We start from the raw sequence: 22,439 nt of genomic DNA on the forward strand, positions 1-22,439 counted from the left end.
GCATGTATATCGGGATCATATAGTGTTAGGCTCGGATTCTCTAACCTATTATAGGAGCTGCAGCTTGAGTGGGCAACTAGCAATCATACACTAATTTTTAACATGCATTCCCCCATTTGGAAGCCTTGTCAGCATTGTTTGCACTATCTGTTAACTTATAAGCAGATAAGGCACACTTGAGTACCTGTACAGATGATAAAAGTGCCAGTAGACAGTTCTGCATTATCACAAGATCATCTCCCAATTAAAGATTGACAAGTGATGAAGATCGGATCAGATTTAATTTGCATGGAGAAACTTTGACCTCTAGCCTCAGTCACAGTGCAAGGTAGTGTGTGTGTGTGTCTGTGTGGACCTCTCAACTTCTTTTGATGTCTGATTACTGGTCCTGGAATAGTTCAGAGGACCACAGGCACAGATTAGACCATTGATCTGTACTTCCATGGCATCCAATGCATCGCCATCCCAACAACTGTTGCAAGCAAGTTCAATTATTACCCAACCACAGTGTACATGGCAAAACAAAATACAAGGTGCTACTGCCAGCCACACTGATGTACTTCAAGAATCAATGAAGAGAGTGGTACATCACAACAACATTTGCCACTCCATCAAAAGAGAGATTCGATCAGGGACAGTAAAACAGAAGCTAAATTCAGGCAGAACTTAGTCCAGTTCAGATCAAATGTCTTACATGCAGACAGAGTGAACCCCAGCCACGAAAATAAAAGGGGGTGCCACAATGCTGCCAGCATCGCTATCTGCTAACCACACGATGAGCGGAGTTACTGGTCAGCTTACTACCCAAAAGGTCTATCAAGTCTAGCATATGATGATATGGATCGATCCACTACTAGTCACAACAAGGTACAATCTTTCTTACAACATGCATCCTTGTCGAGGTACCTAACGGTGACAAGCACTAAGATAAGAAGCCAAACTATGACCCAAACTAAGGATTTTTTAGGATTTGCATTTCAGCTGTTGTCGCATATACCTTGGTGGAGTTCATTGGGGAGGGAACCAACCACTGCTGTAGAGATTATCTGATTGCCTAGGCATTGGCAGCCTGACACGGTCTACTTGCACATGGTTCTTCCCATCATAAGTGGAAGAGGAACAATTCGACGCTGCCCCTTTGTTCAAGTTCTGTGGTGGAAGCAAGTAGTTTGCAACGGCTAGATTGTTGTCAAGAACAGGGATCTCACCTGTGAGAGTCTTGAATGCAAACTCAAGGCATGGATCCCCTCTGGTCAAGTCCGGTGGTGGAATGAAGTAGTTTGCATCAGCTATATTGTTGTCGGGAACAGGGATATCACCTGTAAGAGTCTTGAATGCAAACTCAAGGCATGGATCTGACAAGATACCTCGCAGCAGCGACGATAAGGAGGAACCAGGCATATCATCAGCTGTTTCAAAGAGACCAGTCTGTTGTGGTGGAGCATGTAACTCAGAAGGCGCATTTTGGTATCTAACATCTGTTATAGAGCATGCAACAGATGTTCCTGGTATCTGTTCATGAGCTGAAGGATACTTATCTCCAGGATGTTCAGAAGCACTTGCGATATGTGCTCCATCTTTCTTCCAAGGAAGTAAAGAGGGTATAGTCTTTGATTTAGGATTTTTGACCAGCTTTGTTGGTTTTAACTGATTGGCAATATCTGCCTGTGTGCTGACAGGCGAATCTCTGAGCACATTACTGGCTTCCTGGCTGTGTTTCAATTCCTGGTTGACTTTAAGTGCAGTTAAACGAGGCGACGCTCGAAGAGGTGTAGAAACCTGTTTCGCAGGTTTAGTTTGTTGTTTCTTTCCCTTGGATTTTGGCCCCACATTTGCCTTTTCTCTCCCAGTTGATTCATGCTTCAGAGACTGATTGTTCACGCTTGCCTTCTGAAGCTCCAACTGGGTTAGCCTCCCTAGGGAGACAACCTCGTGTTCTGATAATGGCATGTTTCCAGGATTCTCTCTACTCTTTGGATTCGACTCATGAGCACTATCCATTTGTATGTTATCTGAAGTTCCTTCTGCCTGTATATTTCAAAATAGAGGTTATAAGATGGTGCACTAATAACTAAATAGAAAAGACAAACACAGGTAACAAACAAAGATCCTTGGAATTCACTCATCTGCAGTATAACAGAAATCTGAGGGCATCGGCAGTTCATTGACAACTACAATGCTGATGCTTCGTATCAAAATTTCTTCGGCATTTTAATATTTTCGTGCCCCTTCTCTCTTATATTTTAAAATACCATAATTTCAATGGGTGTGTTGCATTTTAGCAAATTGTCGCAATTTCTTAGGTGCATCAGGAAACCATCCATTTACTGGTGTACTTCGCAAACGAAATACTTTTGCATTATCTTAGAACTAATTTTATACTACCTGAAATACTTTTTATGTCACATTGTTATTACTTCACCAATGAATAATTAGCTGACACAAGATCTTTGAGCTGGGTGGGTGGCGGTAGGAACATTTAGACATGGGTCAAATAAGAAATGTCACATTATAAAGAACATACATGATGAGATCGGTTCTCTGAAATCTGCAGGTCTTCAACTTTTCTCTTGTTTGGTGTCTCAGCAGAATTGCTGGCATCTTGAGACTCGAGATGACGGTAAACATCTTTCAGAGAGCGGAATTCATAACTATTGGTAGGATCAATGTAGAACTGTAGAGATCAAATGATTAGATCAGTGACAAATACAAAACAGAGATTAAATAAAAAAATGAACAAAAGGATGCCAATGTCATATAAATTGTCCATACCATCTTGTGGCTAAGTAAGAGCACAAACACTATTGTAAGAAAACAAATCAAGAGTAAAGAAGAAGTTACTTTCAGTTAATTTCTATTTACCTAGAGCTCATTCCCTAAGAACTCATCAAGGCATGTTATCGTGAATTCATTCAGTTAAACAGGCATGTTAATGTGAATTCTTTCAGTAAAAAGGCACGTAACTTATTGTACACTATCTATATAAGGGTCAAAGTAACATCTTTCCATTTGTTATTCATTTGCATACCATGACAAGAACAAGACTCGATGTTTTTTTTGTCCAAAGTTGAATAAAGAATCCAAGTTTCGCTGCATTGCTCATATAGTACACAGCTGGGCAAATAACAATGCCACTAAAACCCTGGATCGCCAACGTATACCACTAAATTAAATTGGCCAGCGTATTCCTTTCCTAGTGAAAAAAGGAAAGGCAGTGGTCTAACCTCCACTAAAAAAAACGTACAAATCCTACTGCAAGTAGGGAGTTGACAGTTGTTCTTCGTTCAATCTTGAAGATATTTGGACATTAAAATAGTTCATATCAACTTGATGCGTGAATATATTGCCCATTATCGAAGGCATGGGTTAAAAAAGAATCTCAATTTGACCAAGGGAAGTAGAGTTTACCATGTCCCTCCTGGCTCTAGCTCCAGCTCGAACCTTTCTGGGCCTGTACTCTTTGGACCAGCCATCAGGCAACCCGTCTTCGGCAGGCTCATTCTTGCTACCAGCCTAGCAGGTAGGTAAGAAATAGGAATTAAGCAAGCTTGACAAATAGCACTGAGTAGTTATACAAACAAAAGGGGAAGAATGTGAAGTTCACATACCATGATTCCGTTTGGGTAGTGCAATCCAGAAAGTCCTCTTTGGCTAAAACATCCTAAATCATGCAAGGAATCTGATAAGCATCTAAATGAAACACATAGACACATGGAGCTTATTGTGAAGAAAATGGCTTTGTTATACTAGCAAGTAAGCATCCGTGTACTTTATTGAAGGAACAATACTTTACTGGAGGAACAATACACACTGCCTGAAGGGGTCTGCCAGGAAAGTTTGATGGCACAAGGCTATGGGATCCCAGCACTACATAAAAGGCACTTGCAGAACATGAGCTGAATTAGCTCAGATCCACTCCTGATACCTCAAATTCAGCTACTAATAGAAGTGTTAACCCTAGCCCCTTCACAAACAGATCTAGCCACACAAACTAACAATCTAGCAGTTATAAAAAGGTACCGTTAACCAGGAGGGCTAACATTTCGAAAGATGCTGACAACGGTGGTGTGAGGACTGGGAACGAGATCATCTGACGTAGAGCTGAAAAACTGCAGAGGGACGTAGTGAATCTTGTTCGTCCGTTCACCATCCGATGGGAGCTGGCCCAACAGCAGGAAATATACCGCAGCAGCCCAAAGCCCAAGTAACGGGCTGAAGCTCAGCGCATCGCGGTCAACCGCCTCGTCCAGCTCCGTCTCCCGGCCGCATCTCGCGGGAGGCGTGCGTCTGCGCCTCCGCCGCTGCATCCTCCGACGGTTCCGACACCGGTGAGCCGGACCTATCTTGCCACCGGCCTTGTCCTATGATGGCTGCTTCTTCAAAGTGGGTGACGCCGCCATTGCCAATGATGGATGTGTCCCCCAAGGAGACGACGATGAGTGCGGGGACGCCATCTTCAGATGAGTTTAGAATTGGGTAGCTGAGCGCGAACAGCAGTGCCAAAAATTGCAAAGTGCAGAAACTGTCTGAACTTATTCTCTGGTGTTAACTGAATATGAAACTGCAAGAACTTTACTCAATGCCAGTTGTTACTCCTAACTGAATTGAACCAAGTGGTTTGGCTGAACTAAATGGGAACTGTAACACAAGCACACGTTCAGAACTAGTAAATGTACATGGTGTGAATTAATCCCAACACTGGAGCAAGAAAACAAAGAGCAAAAAACGAACAGAAAGTTGCAGTTTTGTATATTATAAACTCAGCTCCACAAGGTTTCTGCACAGCAGTTCTCAAAATCCTTGCTAGTGACAAACATTTACAAACCGAAATCTTCAGAAGGTCGGCTACAAAAAATTGTGCTAGCAAGTGATAACACGATCGCCGCCTCGCCGGCCACACATTTACATGACATCAGGGACTGCATGACATCTAGCAAAAACTAAAATATTTCAGCCACAACCCAGTAACGAAGTCATCAGTGATCATCTAGCAATGGCAGCGGCACCTTCTGTGAGGAAGCGGCCATCATGGGCAACGCCGGCGGCGAGACAGTGCTTGGCTCACCGGCGCTGGAACCATCGGAGGATGAAGAGGCGGAGGCGCAAACGCACGCCTCCCGCGAAATGCGGCTGGAAGCCAGAGCTGGGCGGTCGACGGCGATGACGACTCCATAGTCAGAAGCGACCCGTTACTTGGGCTTTGGGCTGCTGCGGTATATTTCCTGCTGTTGGGCTAGCTCCCATCGGATGGTGACGGACGAACGAGATTCACTACGTCCCTCTGCAGTTTTTCAGCTTTACGTCAGAGGATCTCGTTCCGAGGACTGCACATGTCCCCAGTCCTGTTGCTCATTGTTGAAGGGGGAAAAAAATTCATGTTGTTGCTACTGATTGTTAACACTTTACTCCGTCTCACGTGTCTTAGAAATATCGAAATTTGAATGCATCTAGACACTATTTAGTATGTAGATACATCTAAATTTAGACAAATTTCAGACGAGTTTCATGAGATGGAGTACTACTACTTATGTTGAATAAATAATCTGTTTAACCTAAAAAAATAAAAAATCACATCGGATAGAAAAACCCAACCTAGGAACTTGCTGGGAGATTGGTAGCTGAAGGATCTCTCCGACAGAAATCTCCGAGTACTAATAACTAGTAATCAGCAACAAACAAAAAGAAGGAAGCGAAGAACTGCGCAATACTTGTTCTTGTCTTTCGCATAGGAAAATCTGGCGTTTACATGGATTCCTTAGCCAGAAGACCAAACGAGTTGAGAGGGACTGAGCCCTGGAACTAGTCTGCTCGATTCCGTGAACAAAGTCACATACATGCAGCCAGCCAGGGACTGCATGCACCAAGAGTATATCTTTCGCAGAGTCTCAGAAATCCAGATCCAGAACCTCGCACAGACAGATTATCGCCAAACTAAGCAGCACGGGAGGCGAATCGCATGCGAACTCCAAGAACATTTTCTTGGCAGACAAAGCGGTAAGGCCCCACGAAGCAGCAACCCCTCGAGGAAGAAACAAACTAGATAAATTTGGTCGGGGGAGGGGAAAAAAAAGTATTTCGCACCAACTAATCTGAGATATCCTATACACACAGGCGAGCAAAAAATAAAAATTAAAGGACTGCGCGCGCCAAGAAACGGTCAGGTGGAGCAGGAACTTACCCAGTCAGTTACCGCCCGGCCGCCGCGGCCATGGAGCTCGTCGCCGTCGAATGGGTGGGATTGGAACCTGCCCGGGAAGGAGGCGCACGCGAGGGCGAGGACGAGGAGGTGGCTGGCTCCGCTAGGGGACGACCACGAGCACTAGTACTGGGGGGGCGCAGACGGAGGAGGGCAGCGAAAGCGGCAAGGCTCCCTTTCTTTTTTCTTTGAGACTCCGTCGTGCTCGTGATCCCGTCATGCGTCGAATGTGACAGTGTCGTCCGTCGACGTAATTATGTTATGTCCTCCATGGGGCCACCAGCGGGCAGACGTTTCCCGTCGCTCCGTATCCAGCCCTCCACAAACTGCACGTGCCATCTGAAACAACAGTTGCATTTGTATGCGACTCCAAGCTCACTCATGGCATGGCCAACGTCTAGCCTCAACTTAATGCTCCCACGACAGGTAAGCTCGGATTGTCAGGGTTATGGCATTGCCCGGTAATTAAGCGCACTGCGAGATAGGCTATGTTTTTTTTTAACAAAGCAAGGCGCCAGGGGCGCCAATATTTCATTCAGCTCATATACAAAGTACATCGAGTAGTACAAATCTCTGGAGATCAAGGTTATGGAGAGAAAGAGCAACAATGGGGCAAATGCCTGCACATCACCTGATTATTTGTAACTGATGAAGCTGAAGCTGCTCTTGCAACGTCCTCGGGTCGGGACGTACGGGTTCCCCAACAACAACGAAATCACCCGCGTAGGCGCGTGCCATGATGCTCCGCGCGGGGCCAATGATGCAGAGGCGGGGAGCTCCAGCGTCGCCACGCGTGCCGCCTGTGCAGCCATGGTGGTGCGGCCACGACGCCCCGCGCGGGGGCAACGATGTAGAGTCGGGGAGCTACAGCGCCGCCAACCACGTCGCTTATGGAACCATGGCGTGTGGGCATGACAGCCCGCGCGTGGCCAACGATGCAGAGGCGAGGAGCTCCATCCCATGTCGTCTGTGAAGCCATGGCGCTCTTGACTGGCATGTGCCCGAGGCGCTCTCTCCCACAACAATTCGAGGGCATGGACAGGGGCGGAGCTACATAGTCGTTCCATGGTGCACGTGCCCCAGGGACGAAGGAAATTTTCAATTAGTTGGGTGCAAAAATGGCAGTGTGCACCAGGTTAGCTCAATATAAGTGCACCACGGATGGAAAATTCACACAAAAATCAAGCTCAACGTGATGTTTTTTATATTTTTCTCCATTTGTGGAACTAGTCTGTTGTAGTGCACCAGCTCAATTTTTTTCTAGCTCTGCCCCGTCCCTGGGCATGGTGCCAACCTGTTCGGGATCTCCTCAAGAAAAAGTTGTTCCCGACGGTCAAGGTCAACCAAGACGCCTTGCAAACCTTCGTCAACGCAAAGGAGGTGGCGAGGGCGAATCCCGCGGACGCGTTGTTGAAGCGCCATGTCGAGGAGGCGAAGGAGGGCCTCAACCTAAAGTAGGAGGTCGCTGAGAGCCTCTCCATCCAACACGACCTCGTGTGACCACCACGCCCCCCCTACGGCGACGGCGACGACAGTCACAGCTTCTAGGCTCCGCCGATGAGCGCCACAAAGCCTAGGCTGCCGTTTAGGGTTAGCTTCTTGGAATCTAGTTTTGGATTTCCTTGGCTATGCTTGCAATGAAAATGAGAAAAAATAAGCAACCTTTTTTTTTTATCAAGTACTGTTTTAGGGTTTCTGTTCTCCGGTTCCGATTTCGCAAACCCTAAACGCGTTTCTGCCGTTGTTATTTGGCTGTGCGATCAATATTTACTGCCTGCGTATAATCATCAGGCAAAAACAAGAGCACAGAGCTCTCGCGTCGCTGCACCAAAGTCAAAAGGCATCCCTCCTTTGCGCTTCCTTTTTCGTACTACTACTGTGATGCATGCGTCCTTGTCTACTGAAGTCAGGCGTGATTTCCGTCTGCCTCATCGCTCCGTAATTACTTCACTGGCGGCACCCTCCTGTGCTGCGCCATGCCGATCCAGGCCTAGCTAGGAGGCGTGCGTCTAGCTCCGGTGACGGCGATTTACACAAAAATAACTTAAGCCGAAAGAAAAGCGCGACCGGTCCTCTAGCGTGACTATTTCGCGGATCCTAACCTTTTGTGTGGCGCTCCTCTCAAGGGCGCCACACATGCCCATGTGGCGCCACGGCTCGGCGCCACACACACATCCGACGTGGCCCGTCGGCCGAGGCTGGTGACCCCAATCCGACGTGGCGAGCAAGAGTGGCGCCGCTCCGGCCGGCGCCACACTTGAAAGTGTGGCGCCCGCAGCGGGCGCCACACATTGACTTAAGTTTGGGCCGCGCGCGCGCCCCCAGCCCGACCCTTCTTCTTTCTTTCTTTCTCTGTTCTTCTTCTCTCCCTCCTCCCCAGCCCGGTTCTCTCTCTCTCCTCCCTCTCCCCCCCCCCCACCAAATCCACCACCAAATCGTCAGATCTGTCCGTGGAGATCGTTTCCCATCCATTTGTCAAGGTAATCTCCTTCAAATCTTCTCCATTCATCCACTAATTTCATAGATCGGGCTAGATTTGGACATGAACCCTAGACATGTTTTTTTTCTTTTGTGCACTCTATATTGTATTGTTTGTGTTGGAGATGGTAGCCTCATGTATGCATGTGTTTGAACCATAGATTTGTAGAAATGTACATATGAAATTTCACATGTATGTGTATGAACTCTATGTATGTATGTGTATGTATGTGTATGAACCCACATGTATGCCTAGTATTTGTGATTGAGTAACTCATATTTGTTAGTGGAATGGATCGTAATATGGTTCAAAAATGTAAACATGTAGGATGGCCGGTCCCGGTGGACGGGGAACGGGCCGCCGCGGTCTCGGGCGCCACCGGGCCGGGGAAGGGGCCGCCGCGGTGGAGCAGCAAGGGCCCCACGATCACCGTCACCTGCATCCTCCTCGTCTTCGCATGACGAACGGCGCTCGAGTTCCTCCTCCGCATCGACGACGACCCACTCGGCATCAAACGGCTACCGGACAAGTTCGCCGAGTTCGTCGGCGGCCACGAGCCGGCGCACTTGCGGCTACGGGAGGCTAGCCGCAGCTTCTGCCGCCGGTCCGTGGAGGTCCTGTTCGACGGGCGGGGCAAGATGTACCCGCACACGGGGTGGGACAAGTTCGCCCGTGACCTCCGCCTCGATCCCGGCTGCCAGCTCACCTTCCTGTACGAGGGGGACGGCGACATGATCGTCAAGGTGTTCGACGACACCGCCTGCCGTGTGCACTACCCCCACACCGGCGAATCCGGCTCCGACACCGATATTTAGATCGTCGAGTGTTGTGAACTCTATCTTCGTTGCTTCGTGTTGTTTGAATGCTTTCTTAAATTGTATGAAACTATGTGCTACGATGTTAGGTTTGATGATGTTATGTCCATGATGTGTGTACAAAATGGCTGTTGATATGATGTGTGTATGACATAGCTTTTGACATGATGGCAGTTTTGTTGGAATATGGTAGGATTTTCCATGGTTTTAACACATGTCAATGAGTGGCGCCCTTCCCACCGGCGCCACATTGCATGAGTGTGGCGCCCGTGCCACGGGCGCCACACATGCATGTCTAATTGCCCAAAACATACTGTAAGACAAATCGTCTGGGACTTAGCCGTTTTGGCGAGGCTCTTTGTGTGGCGCCGATGCCACGGGCGCCACACAAGCATGTGTGGCGCCGATGCCACGGGCGCCACACAAAGAGGGTCGCCAAAACGGCTAAGTCCCGACGATTTGTCTTACGTATGTTTTGGGTCCAATAGTTCATATAAGTTGGCATGTGTGGCGCCGATGCCACGGGCGCCACGAAGCATGTGTGGCGCCGGTGGCATCGGCGCCACATAAAGAGGGTCGCCAAAACGGCTAAGGACTTATCGTCCGGAGCCCCTGGATGTTTTCGACCCAATAGTTCATATAAGTTGGCACGTGTGGCGCCGATGCCACGGGCGCCACACTTGCATGTGTGGCGCCAGTGGGAAGGGCGCCACACATTGACTTGTGTTAAAACCATGAAAAATCCTACCATATTCCAACGAGTTTTGACAACAAGAACATTGCACCGAATATGTACCATACATTGACACGAGCATAATGGTTCAAATGACAAATAAGGTTCGACGACATCAAGGTTTCAATTACAATAAGGTTCAACGACACGAAGGTTCGAGAAGATCAAGGTTCGGACAACATAAAGGTTCGACAACAAGAACATAGCCAAAGGGACATCACCTGCGTCGCAAAGGCTCCCTCCCCCTTGCCTTCTTCTTCTTAGCTTCTTCGGCCAATTCTTCCTTCTCCCTTAAGTCACGAGCCAACCGAACGACCGAATCGAAGAAGTGGTGCGCTCCTCCGTCTTTGCGGCTTCCGCTTGAGCTCTCTCCTCCTTGATGCGTTCAGCCTCCCTAGCCACCTCCTCTAGGTGCATCCTATTGGCCCTCTCCCTCGCAATTTGCTCAAGTTGGCAGCTCCTCGAGAATTTTATCCGTGTCTCGCGGTCCCGTTCGGCCTTCGGCTTGGCATTCCTCCTCTTGTGGAACAATATGTATTCCTCATCTTGTTTTTGCATACGGGCACTCTCCGCCATCTTCTTGTCTTCCTGCACCTTCTTCTTCCTCTCTAGTTCTTCCTTCTCCTTCTTCCGCACCGTCCTTACCGCCTCCTCCCAAGCGGACTCCTCCTTCTCATTGCCCTCCCATGCTCCCTTCCCCTTGGTGGGTTGAGTTGCCATACCTGTAAACCAAATTGAAAAACCAAAGTTAGTCATGGAATATTAAAATAGAAAGTACAATGCAATTAGTAACTTCGAGACACATACGGATAAGGCCCCGCTAGGTATCGTAGCATACTAGCACCACGACGGCCACCTCTACTAAGCCCTACGTGAATCCTTTGTTGCCTTGGAGCTTGTCGCCATTGTGGTTGATGCCTTGAGGCTTGTTGCCTTGGAGCTTGTTGGCTTGGGGTTTGTTGGCTTGGAGGAGGTTGACGCGTTTGGCTTGGAGGAGTTTGACGCGTTTGGCTTGGAGGAGGTTGACGCGTTTGGCTTGGAGGAGTTTGACGCGGTTGGCTTGGAGCTTGTTGGCTTGGAGCTTGTTGGCTTGGGGTTTGTTGGCTTGGAGGTTGATTTGAAGCTTGTTGGCTACTTGATGCTTGACTTGTGCTAGCATCATTGCCCTTTGATTTTTTGCCGGATGTGCACTTCCTTTTATTGTGGCCCTTACTATTGCAGGATCCACAATTAGTTGGCTCGCGAGCTTCTTGGAATAACCTGTTTCCGGAATGACCCCATCTATCCATATCTCCGTGATACCTCTTTGTCTTTCTTCTTCCACGTTTCACAACCTTTCATTCCGGATCTGGACAAACTTGCACTCCATGATACTCCGGCCATTGTGATTGATCCAAGTAAGGACAAAACCTTGGAGCCCATGTCCTCTTTGTGGCTTCGATTGAGAACTCGGACTCCCGAACGGTGAGCGGGTTATTGTAGTCGACACGTCTAGTGCGTGCCGCTTGTTAGCAAGTGGGAGCAAGCCAAATGAAGCAAAGAGGGCCTCCTACATGTGCATTCACATGTCTTTAGGGACACACGGAAAGCCCGGCCTCCGTGTTGGACACCACCTTGTGTGGTGCCTCCCGGCTCATTCACTTGGTAAACCCGATCAACATTATCATAACATGTAGCCGTTTGGGAGTCGGCCTTCCTCGCCTGAAAATCCATGAACTCTTGAACCTTCTTTGGGAACTCGGAATTCAAAGCAATTTCCTTCTCCGTTTCATCGGTGTAGTTCTGGAAATAGACATTCAACTTCTCGAATGTGTATTGAATGATTGCCGTCACGGGCAATGCACGGACACCCTTCAAAACATTGTTGAAGCACTCGGCCATGTTGCTTGTCATTTGGCCATATCTCCTCCCATCCTCATCATAAGCTCTCGCCCACTTTGAGTTAAATACGAGGTGTCTATGAAGAAACTCTTGACCACCCGCGTTGAGGTCTTTGTGCTTCAGCAAGCCGTTGTATAGGTTTGCGAAGCGGCGCTCCGAATAAGCGAGGCAACAATCTTGAAGAAGGTCGGACAACTCTTTGCTCTTGCATGCCCGGTAGAAGTTTGCACAAAAATGCCTCATGCACCATCGGTGATGCAAGGAGCATGCCCGGGAATTGCAACCTCCACCGCATTGAGAATTCCTTGATGACGATCGGAGATGACACACACTTCCTTTGAGGGTGGTATGACCCTCGTCCTCAATATATGGAAAAACCATTGCCGGTTATCATTGTTCTCAATCTCTACCAATGCAAAAGCCAATGGTACTAAACGGTTGCTTGCATCACTTGCTATTGCCACCAATAGTGTGCCCTTGTACTTGACCGGTCAAGAAGGTACCATCCACGGCTATGACGGGCCTACAATGTTCGAATGCCCTCGTGCATTGCTGGAATGACCAAAATGCACGGTGAAATACCCTCACTCTTTTACCATCATGCAATGTCATTTTGGTTGCGGAAGGCTCGACCACATGCACCATGCCCGGGTTAGTTGCGGCCATCGCTAACAACAACCTAGGGATACGGTTGTATGCTTCCTCCCAATCACCGTACAACATCTTGAATGCGGCTTGTTTGGCCTTCCATGCCTTCCCGTACTTGACGTCGTAGGCAAACCGGGATTTGACCGTATCTTGCACGGACCTAATGCTTATGATAGGAAGTGATGATATCTCCGCCGAGAGCTTGTATGCAATGAACTCGGATGTGAGTTGACGGTGGTCCTGGCTGTGCATCCTTGCCATCAAGCTTCGGTCCCCGGCACATGTGAGTGGCTACACAACTTGTTATGTGCCAAGAGGGCCCTTTTTTGAAAGGTCGTGCACGGACAACCCATGGGCACCTTTTATCCACACATTTTAGCGTGTACCGCTTCTTCAAGTCCGAGTGAACAATGATGTAAGAGCGGTGATGCTTAATGGAGAACTCCTTCAACCATATCTTCAATTCCAAGAATGTATCAAACGTTAGCCCTTTAGAGATCATAGCCGTCCTACCATCCACATCTCTCTTGGATAGTGGCCTAGCTCCAAGAAGTAAACTTTTGCCACCATCAACCACGGCTCCATCCGCAAGACTAACATCACGGAACAATGGTACCCGGATATCCCGTCCGGTTACCTTCTTGAAGATCTCGGCTCTTTCGGCTTCCTTAGTCGTGAAGCCATCCTCGTCAACCTCCTCTTCGGGTCCATCATCATCCGAGTCCGACGCATAGCATCGGGAATAAGGAATGGAGTGGTCCATCTCCTCTTGCGTCCAATATTTATCCAAATCACCGACATTGTTGCCATTCATCTCGAAACAATCATCACCATCGTCATGCTCATCATACTCATTATCCAACGGAGGTTGTTGGGCAATGGGAGATTGGACAATGGGAGATTGGGTGGCCTCTTCTTGGCTCATGGGTGGAGGAGTCCTCTCTCGAACGGGGGAGGAGGGCCGGTTAAGGTCAAGCTCGATACGAGCCTCAACCGTCTTCGTTGCAAACAACTCCAAAGCCTTATCTTGTGACCCGGCCACCGTCTCCTTGTAAATGGACCAACGTTGCTCGGAGTTGATATGCATTATCTTCCAACGGGTGTGCATTCCAAACCCCACATTATGCCTTCCCTCTAGCTCAATACCATCATTTGGCTCATTCCAATTCAACTCAACCCTAACTTGTGCTACCACCTCCGCAAAGCTAGGGCTAACGTCAAACACCAAGTCAACCTCTTCAGGTCCGGCTCTATGTTTCCCTTCAAGTAAGCATCCTTGTCCACATGATGAACATGAACAATTCTTTCCATCCCCCTAGCATAATGGGAACAACACATACACACATGTGTTCATTAGTTACCATAATCAACATAATCTACCCATACAAACTAGCACACTACCATTTCTTCTACTTCAACAACCCTAACATCCAACCAAATCCATCTCCACCCTCAAATCAACCAAATCCACATCTAGGGTTTCACATATAGATTGGAGCAAATACACAAAATCAATGGATGAAAAGAGGGGAAACGGAGGAGATTACCTCAAGCAACGAGCTGGGAACGATCTCCATGGACAGATCTGACGATTTGGTGGTTGATTTGGTGGGGGGGAGAGATGGGGAGAGAGAAAACCGGGCGCCTTTGGAGGAGAGAAGAAGAACAGAGAAAGAAAGAAAGAAGAAGGGTCGGGGCCGGGGCGCGCGCGCGGCCCAAACTTAAGTGAATGTGTGGCGCCCTTGCCGGGGCGCCACACTTTCAAAGTGTGGCGCCGGCCGGAGCGGCACCACTCGTGCTCTGCCACGTCGGATCGGGGTCACCGACTCGGCGTCGACGGGCCACGTCGGATGGGTGTGTGGCGCCAGAGCCAGGGGCGCCACATGGGCATGTGTGGCGCCCTTAAGAGGGGCGCCACACAAAAGGGTTAGATCCGTGAAATAGTTTCGCCGGAGGGTCAGTCTGTGCTTTTCTTTCAGTTTTGGGTTATTTTTGTGTAAATCGCCAGGCGAGGAAGCCTAATTCGATGGCATGGGCAAGCCACTACTCTCAATTATTGGTCTCTGAATTCTCAACTGCATTGCATCTTCAGATGGATAAGAAGGATCATCGTCATCACACGGATCACTTAATCAGGCCAAGACGAACGAGATTCTCTAAGGCTGGTCATAGTGCATAGTATCATATACTAGTATCATGCATATGATACTTGTCTATGATACTATCTCTATAGTGGGTGGTATTATAGTATAGTATGATAAACTTGTAAATTTATTATTTTGTAGAATTCCAATGTAAATCTATGTACAAGATCTATTTGGTATTTACTTTTCTCGTAACGTGCTTGTTATGATACAGATATCTACCTATGTTACTCTAATCCTATCTCTCCTCATTAATTAGATGCCACATCATCATTTTTGTGGGCCTAGGATGCATGTGTACTACCTATGATACTAGCACTATGGCCAGCCTAATGATTTCTTTCCTAGACGAGACGGAACCGCCAGAAAAAGGTCAATTGGATAAGACGGATGACAGCAAGGAATCCAATTCTCCTCCGCAAAGGCTTGGCTAGCTTTGCTGGATCACATATGGCAGTGATAAGGTTTCCTGAACAAATCGGCTAAGCTCTGTATTTCTCTGCTTACCAGTAGTACCACGTCTTTTCCAGTGTCAAGCGTTCGAAGCCATGGATGGACGGCTCTGCCTCTCGGTGCTGCTACGTATGGGAAAAAAACAAATCCTAAATTGCAGAATCTCAGAATCCATAAACACAGTCTTTGTCTTCTTCCAACCTGTGAATAATCGGCACGCTAGAGGCCAGACTGATGCTCATTCATCAACAAGTTCTGGTGCAACGTGTTGAGACGTATGGAGAAAAGTGACTAGGTACTCCACCAGTTCGACACGACAACTCTTGCCGGTAGTGCTTGTGCTACTCGGTGACTGCAGCGGTGCAGCCCAAGGGCGAAGGGGGCACAAGATTTTTGTTTTCTTGTTCTCCAAAAAATACCGCTGTCTATCGGTATTAGCGGTTACCGAAAATACCGATCTATATACTCGCCAAGACGTTTTTCTTAAAAAACATTTATCTAGACTTTATCAAAATTTGTCAAATTTGGGTAAATTATCATAATTTTGGTAAATATCGGTCGGTATTTTCTCATACCCGTAAGTACCAAGAAAATCAGTTACCGATGAGCTTTTGGAAATATCGGCCGAGAAAAACTTTTGCTCCGAGCGCATGTACGGAGCAACGGAAGTGGAAAATGCATGGTTGCACTCGGCTTCACAACCCGCCATATCTAACCCATAGTTTAGGTCGAGATTGATGTTGTTATTAGTACATTATGAGGGGTTTTCAGGGTATCATTCATACATAGGTTTATATCGACATGATGTTTTTGCATCTGGGAGGTATTTGCTCCTGGTCATTGAAATAAATTTTGAATGTATTATAAAATATAAAAACATTCTGGAAAAAAATCGCACGTACATCCTGATGTTTTATATGTTTGCAAAGTCCTTTCACAAAAACCGATGTTTTTTGTGTCATGTCTAAAAAAGACAAGAAACCTTTTTACACAAGACAAAAAATGTCGGTTTTCCGTGAAACTTGGCAGTTTTCGCAAAGTCGTTTCACAAAAAACTTATATATTTTTTGTGTCATGTTTAAAAAGATAAAATTAGGTGCTAAAAATAAGTTCTCCACGAGATAGTTCCTTGTCTTTTTTACACAGGACAGATAATGTTGGTTTTCCGTGAAACTTCACATGCATAGATTATCGAATATACGCAATTTTTTTCCCGCGCGTGAGATCAGAAGTGCATTTCCGTGCTTGCTTTCCCGACATACTGAGTAGTGGGCCCTTAAACATAATGGCTATTGGCCAATAGCTTTCGTCATGGCAACATTTACCAACTTCCATTTAACAACCAACACAAACTTAATTCAGATGACACCTAAAAGTAGAACTTTATTCATGTCAGTGACAATATAACTTAGTTCAAACAACACACGGGCAAATAATGACCGCCAACAATCACTTGTTGAGCATGGCGTGAGGGCTGGAAATATCAAATGTAACACCTCGGCCACCACCGGTCGGCCCTATTAGACCTCTAGATTAGCCTACAGACCAATACATATCTTTCCTGCGCATTTTATCTTCAATTGTGCACACCTAGGAAGAACTTCGCGATCGGTCACCCATCCTCAAATTGCTTTAGGCCAAACACACTTAACCTTAGAGTTCTACAAAAGACGTTGTAACTTATTTTGTATGAGTATCCTATCAATCCTATTGAACACTGGGCCAGGATGTCACACTCATGCTCTCAACACTTCTTGACCTTAGTCATGGAGTAGTCGAAGATGGTGACCTTGTAGACATTGGCTTTGAAGAACTTAAAGGCCATGACGTCCTCGATCTTGATGTCACTAGCAATGGTAATTCCAGCCCAACCTTGAACCTTGAACCTTGAACCGTTGACATCCTTCAACCTCACCATCCAGGAGCAGCCGATGTTGGTGCTCAGGATGATGGTCCTTAGGATGAGGCCTAGGTAGCGACGGAAGGCGTCAGTAATTGGAAGCAAGTCTAACCCAGGTTCCATGATGAAATTGGCGAAATGGCTTGGACCAATGTTTTCATGAAAGTGGCCCACCATCGTTGTCCTTCCCCACCTCTTGGAGGCACTCCCTTCTCCAACATTCATGGAGCATCTTTTCCGAAAGTTCGGGACAACACCCCGCGTCATCATCTTGGAAAAATGCATAGAGAAAAAAACAAACCAACTAGAACATGTGTAAGAATTATGTTAAGCATGTAGAAGCGTTGTGTTAAAGAAATATAGATTTGTATAATGACACACAAGGCAAGGAGGTGGATAGGGGCATGCCTCTGGAGCGGAGAGGAGCCCTCACCTAGGAGCAGCCGACACCCACGAGACTACGACAATCGTGTTCGTTGCAGTGACGGCAAGCGCGAGGCACCCCATGCGACGGTGAGCAGAGCAGCGACCGGAGTTGGAGCTGCTCACGATGACCCTTGCGTGTGGTCACGGCGGCCCCTCCGACACCAGAGCGGCGGATGGCGGCCGGAGGTGGAGTTGCTCGTGGCAGGCCCTCCGACAGCGAGTAGAGCGACAAACAACTGCTAGAGGTGAAGTTGCTCGCGGCGGCTTGTGGAGGGCGCTGACAAGCTCTTGCAGGGAGCCGACAAGATCGAGCAAGGATGCCGACGAGCTCATACTGTGCGGATCATGCGCACGTGCGTTGATTGCTTGCGTTGTTTGTGTGCGATGATGTTGGGGACTTAGTTGGGCTGATTTCAAAGTGCAAAGGGGGTTTTGTAATGGACAACAGGTTAAAAAGTTTTTCCCCCACGCATTTTTTCGATACGGAGCGAGTAATAACTTTATCTATAAAAGAATGACGCAAGTTTATCTAAATTTAAATGCACTTAAACATTATTAAGTGTATCTTTTTGAGTATCTGAATTTGGATAAACCTGTCTAGAGAATATTAGATGCGAGTTCGAGACAACCTAATATATTGGTTTGAACACGTCCCAAGTTTTTTTTATGACAGATTATTATCGCAAGTTTATAAAAAAAATAGAAATAAATGTACAGACGCATAAACGAACTCAATGAGCGCATTCGTACGTGGAGAGTGCCGTCGGGTTGTCCACCTTGTGCAAAACGACCGCGTGTCACGTTAGACGATCGACTGTGTGCGAGATTCATTCATTTTTGACGCGTCGTCGTTCTATCGAGAAGGTCAGAAAAAAAAAAAAAGCCGACCCAAAACGCCCAGGCCCCTCCTTCCGCCTCGGCCGTAGAGCGCCGCCGATTAGTCACCGGCGATGGCTTCGTCTCGCCCCCCGCTCCGCCGCCTCGCGGCCCTGGTCTACGGCCGCGTCCGCGCGAACCAACGCCTCCTCTCCTCCTCCACCGCCGAGCGGGCGTCGCCGTCGCCCGCGGAACCGGAGGCCGTGCGCATGACGGAGGGCTGCATCCGAGTAGGTATTCCGAACCTTCGGTTATTCTCTGTACTTGCTCCAGTATTCTGTGTGGGACGACCCCGAAAGGAGATTTCTGCAGTTGTACTGTAGTTTCGGGAATCTGGAGGTTTTCCAGTTAACCGAGATTAATTTTAGGTTTGTTAGCCACGGTTCTGCATGTCTGTCTTACTGATTTCCATGTTAGTAATACCTTATAAGTATACTTCTGCCCCTTCCCTGGGAGGGGGATCTTTCTGGTGACCTGTCCAGTGGGCATCAGGGTGATTCTTACATTTACTTATAATTTACCACACAACTCGATGGTAGAAACAAATGTTCAAACCAATATATTAGATTGTCTCGAACTCGCATCTGATATTCTGTATTTCTTATGATGAATATTTCATTTTTCATGCAAGTACTATTGTATTGCTTCACATTCAAATTCTAATCCTGTCGCATCTGGTTCATACTGCATTTTTCTTAAGATAACAAACACTTCTTATTTTTTTAGGGAATATCCTTCTGTATTTCAATCATCTCCAAATGAATTTACCCTCTCTAGTTTTTACCAGGCCGGAGTAGAAATAACATGCTGTCAGTTCTACCTCATAAATCTTAGTTTCAGATTTTTAAAATTACGGTATTGCAAAAGGGACTAGAGTAAATGTCAGGATAGAGGTGGTGCTCTCTTTGAAAAGATATTTATTATTTTCTGTTATTTTATCTTGATTCATTTTCAAGTAATACATATGTACTGATACATTAGCATCATCTCATAATTGTTTATGGCTTCGTGTCAACTGTCGAGATACCTTGAAATGACCTTTTTTTCTCATTTTTGTTATGCACTTGGCCAATTTCTTACATTGCAGAGACTGAAAGAGTTGCATGCTAAAGAACCATCTGCTGAAGGGAAGATGCTGCGAGTAAGCGTTGAAGCTGGCGGATGTTCTGGATTTCAATATTCTTTTTCTCTGGATAGCAAGAAAAATTCAGAAGACCGGTAAGCCAATTATTCTGGCTGGTTAAAATTTTCAGATATTTACACAATTGCGGATGAACTGTGTATCTGACCAGCGATTGGTGTAGCGGGCGACTTCATATTTTTCTTATTCTTTTTGGTCTCACTATACCTGCAGGATCTTTGAAAAAGATGGTGTTAAATTGGTTGTGGATGATATCTCATACGACTTCGTGAAAGGTGCCACTGTGGATTATGAGGAGGAACTTATACGCTCAGCTTTTGTGGTTAGTTTTCAAAGTTAGCTCTTTGTTTCTTGAATTGGAATGTTTTTACCAGGCAACTGGGGTAGCTCATATGTTGATACAACCAGCTTGCACTGAGATGATTAGTGGTGGCCTTGATCATTCACCGCACGTACCAAGCAATTAGCAGCAGAGTAAAATATAAAATATGAGTATTCGATGGACGCACTTAATTGGAGAAAAATAGATAGAAGATAGTTAGCGGAAAAGCACAGGGAGATTTTTTGCCCCTTTCACAATTATGCAAGAAACAAAGGATGCAGACTTTCTTCTCACCAAGGTTGCTCAGCAAATCTCAACGCTCAGATCAAAACCTGACATGGTTGTTTTGTGGGTTTAGTCACAAGTCACATTGTCTCCCTTACAATGGCACATGACCTGAGATATTTACAGCCAACTCAAACACAAGGAAAAATTAGCAGAACATGTTTCCCTAATTAATAGATCGCGTGCCTCATATATCTGACATGCAACTGGTACAAACTGAAAACAGTTTAAATAGAAACTGAACAAACTAGACTCTTGGTACGCAATATTCACCTGAACCGATCCCAAGTTCCTTCACTGTAATCACCTTGGCTCATAATTTGATTCATATGTGACTCTATTAGTCTATTAGGTAGCTTGCTAGTTGCAATGACACTTGAAACTGAACCAAACAGAAGATCTCCTTGATCCATGCACTTCCCAATGCGTCCGCATGCATGTAATGTTTTGTAGTATCGCTTTATGTTCGTAAAGTAGTTGTAAGCACTTCGATATGTCTGGTGTATATTTTGGCCCAGCTTCATCATCAACCATGACAACAGAACAGTAGAGATGGGGTAGCCATATGATATTTTATGCTGGACATTAATTAATTCCTTTAGAAAATTCTTTGAGCTAAAATTCTCCTACTGTCTCATTTAACTATTATCAACTATAAGCTCAGTGACATTATTACTAGGCTCATGAGGCATATATCTTTTAAATAAAATAAATAATAAAAATAATGCCTAGTTGAACTTACCTGCCACATTAAGATGGATTGAGAGAATTGCATTGGTTTGATTTTTTGTTTCAAGTAAAGAGAACTTGAAGTTGTTAATTGTATTTCTGATTCTGATTCTTTCCTCAATTGAACTTGAAGTAAAGAGAATTGCATTGGTTTGATTTTGTTGCATGCCTATTTCTGTCCAACTTGATTGTTTTTTCTCAAGCCAGACACTGGTGCTTTCAGTTCTGAATATCTTGTAGTTTGTTAAAATTTATATATCCCTTCATAATATGCAGGTTTCAACAAATCCAAGTGCAGTTGGGGGTTGCAGCTGCAAGAGTTCTTTCATGGTCAAATAGTTTCAACTTTATTAGCTTGAAGAGATAGGTAACTATCATAGCATTTTGTGGTGAACTATACCTCATTGATACACTTGTACAATTGGTATTATTGGCAGTTTCAAAAATACTCCTGTATGAGTTTTGGCATAAAAATATTATCACCAAATTCTGATTTATATGTATTTGCGTCTACCATGTGATGACAAGTTATGTACATTGAATAATTTGGCCTTTGGTACTTATATCATATGCTACTTTATCTTGTAATATTGATACAACAGATATATTTGAGAGATCGTGTGTATTATCTGAAATTCCGAATTATTCAAACTTTCTCTGCATGTAATAACAATGTCCCTTCTTTCATTGAAAATTTTAATATCTACCATGCCATTGTTTATCCAATGTTCTTTTCAGTTCAATGTTTTCTGGGAACACAGACACTTGAGTGTTAACATTTTAAGTCCTGATGAGTCGTCACGATATTTTGGCTATTTGAATCCTTTGGTAGGAAATTGATTGTGCTACACATTCGTCTTGAACAACTTCACATGTTTGGACTATACTGCACATTAGCATTGTATTGCATAATGTATGCTAGTAGTCATGTTGATGTGGATATAGAGGAGTACATTGCATATATTTTACAAATGGAAAGTTACACCTTCAGATCTTTCAGATCAACATGGCCACACTCCTGTTCCATTTCTATTGAGAATGAAACAGCAGAGTGTTACACCTTCAGATTGGCATCTTTCAAGACCATCTGTGTGGTTCATTTGAGACACACTCTTTGAATAATTGTTGATCTTCTGGCATCTCACAGAAAATTTATAGTAGTAAAGAAGTAAAGACATTGCTGTCTTGTAACCTTTCTATGGGGATATACGATTTAGTGAATAATTAAATGTTAATTGACAAAGCTGTTAATAACACAACCATGTGCATCTCCAGTAAACTTTAAGCATAGGAAGTAGCTCCTTTTTTGTGGCGAATGCAGGGCTTGTAGGAAGAATCTATCCTTTGCTATGTACTTCGTGAGACAAGTGCTCTATGAAAATCATAGGATCTAAGTTACATATTTGCTATA

The 22,439-nt window shown here is 45.7% G+C and overlaps 2 protein-coding genes across 2 annotated transcripts; one reads left to right on the plus strand and one right to left on the minus strand.

Annotated features, from left to right (window-relative positions):
* Window positions 1-475: 475 nt before the first annotated feature.
* LOC124671356 lies at window positions 476-17,426 on the minus strand. The gene is made up of 7 exons (XM_047207736.1): window positions 17,109-17,426; window positions 4,577-4,638; window positions 4,239-4,480; window positions 3,609-3,661; window positions 3,409-3,513; window positions 2,525-2,674; window positions 476-2,028 (listed from the first exon to the last, which is right to left on the minus strand). The coding sequence occupies exons 1-7, from the start codon at window positions 17,424-17,426 to the stop codon at window positions 1,009-1,011; spliced, it is 1,950 nt and encodes a 649-aa protein (XP_047063692.1). The 3' UTR covers window positions 476-1,008.
* A 1,165-nt stretch (window positions 17,427-18,591) lies between these two features.
* LOC124676492 (iron-sulfur assembly protein IscA-like 2, mitochondrial) lies at window positions 18,592-21,663 on the plus strand. Its single transcript, XM_047212539.1, has 4 exons — window positions 18,592-18,781; window positions 19,639-19,769; window positions 19,906-20,014; window positions 21,305-21,663. Exons 1-4 carry the CDS (start codon window positions 18,626-18,628, stop codon window positions 21,365-21,367), a joined length of 459 nt encoding a protein of 152 aa, XP_047068495.1. The 5' UTR covers window positions 18,592-18,625; the 3' UTR covers window positions 21,368-21,663.
* The last annotated feature ends 776 nt before the right edge of the window (window positions 21,664-22,439 follow it).

This window comes from Lolium rigidum, chromosome 7, assembly GCF_022539505.1.
Source record: "Lolium rigidum isolate FL_2022 chromosome 7, APGP_CSIRO_Lrig_0.1, whole genome shotgun sequence".
Lineage (NCBI taxonomy): Eukaryota > Viridiplantae > Streptophyta > Magnoliopsida > Poales > Poaceae > Lolium > Lolium rigidum.

Bases quoted from the DNA above. Each gene is read 5' to 3' on its own strand.
- LOC124676492 (XM_047212539.1), top strand. From the start codon at position 18,626: ATGGCTTCGTCTCGCCCCCCGCTCCGCCGCCTCGCGGCCCTGGTCTAC. The intron at 18,782-19,638 runs GTAGGTATTCCG...CTTACATTGCAG, and splicing joins TGACGGAGGGCTGCATCCGA to AGACTGAAAGAGTTGCATGC. The intron at 20,015-21,304 runs GTTAGTTTTCAA...CATAATATGCAG, and splicing joins TTATACGCTCAGCTTTTGTG to GTTTCAACAAATCCAAGTGC.
- LOC124671356 (XM_047207736.1), bottom strand. From the start codon at position 17,426: ATGGTGGGCCACTTTCATGAAAACATTGGTCCAAGCCATTTCGCCAAT. The intron at 4,639-17,108 runs GTCAAGAAGTGT...CTTGTGTTACAG, and splicing joins TCGACTACTCCATGACTAAG to TTCCCATTTAGTTCAGCCAA. The intron at 2,675-3,408 runs GTAAACTCTACT...TGATCTCTACAG, and splicing joins CTAGAGCCAGGAGGGACATG to TTCTACATTGATCCTACCAA.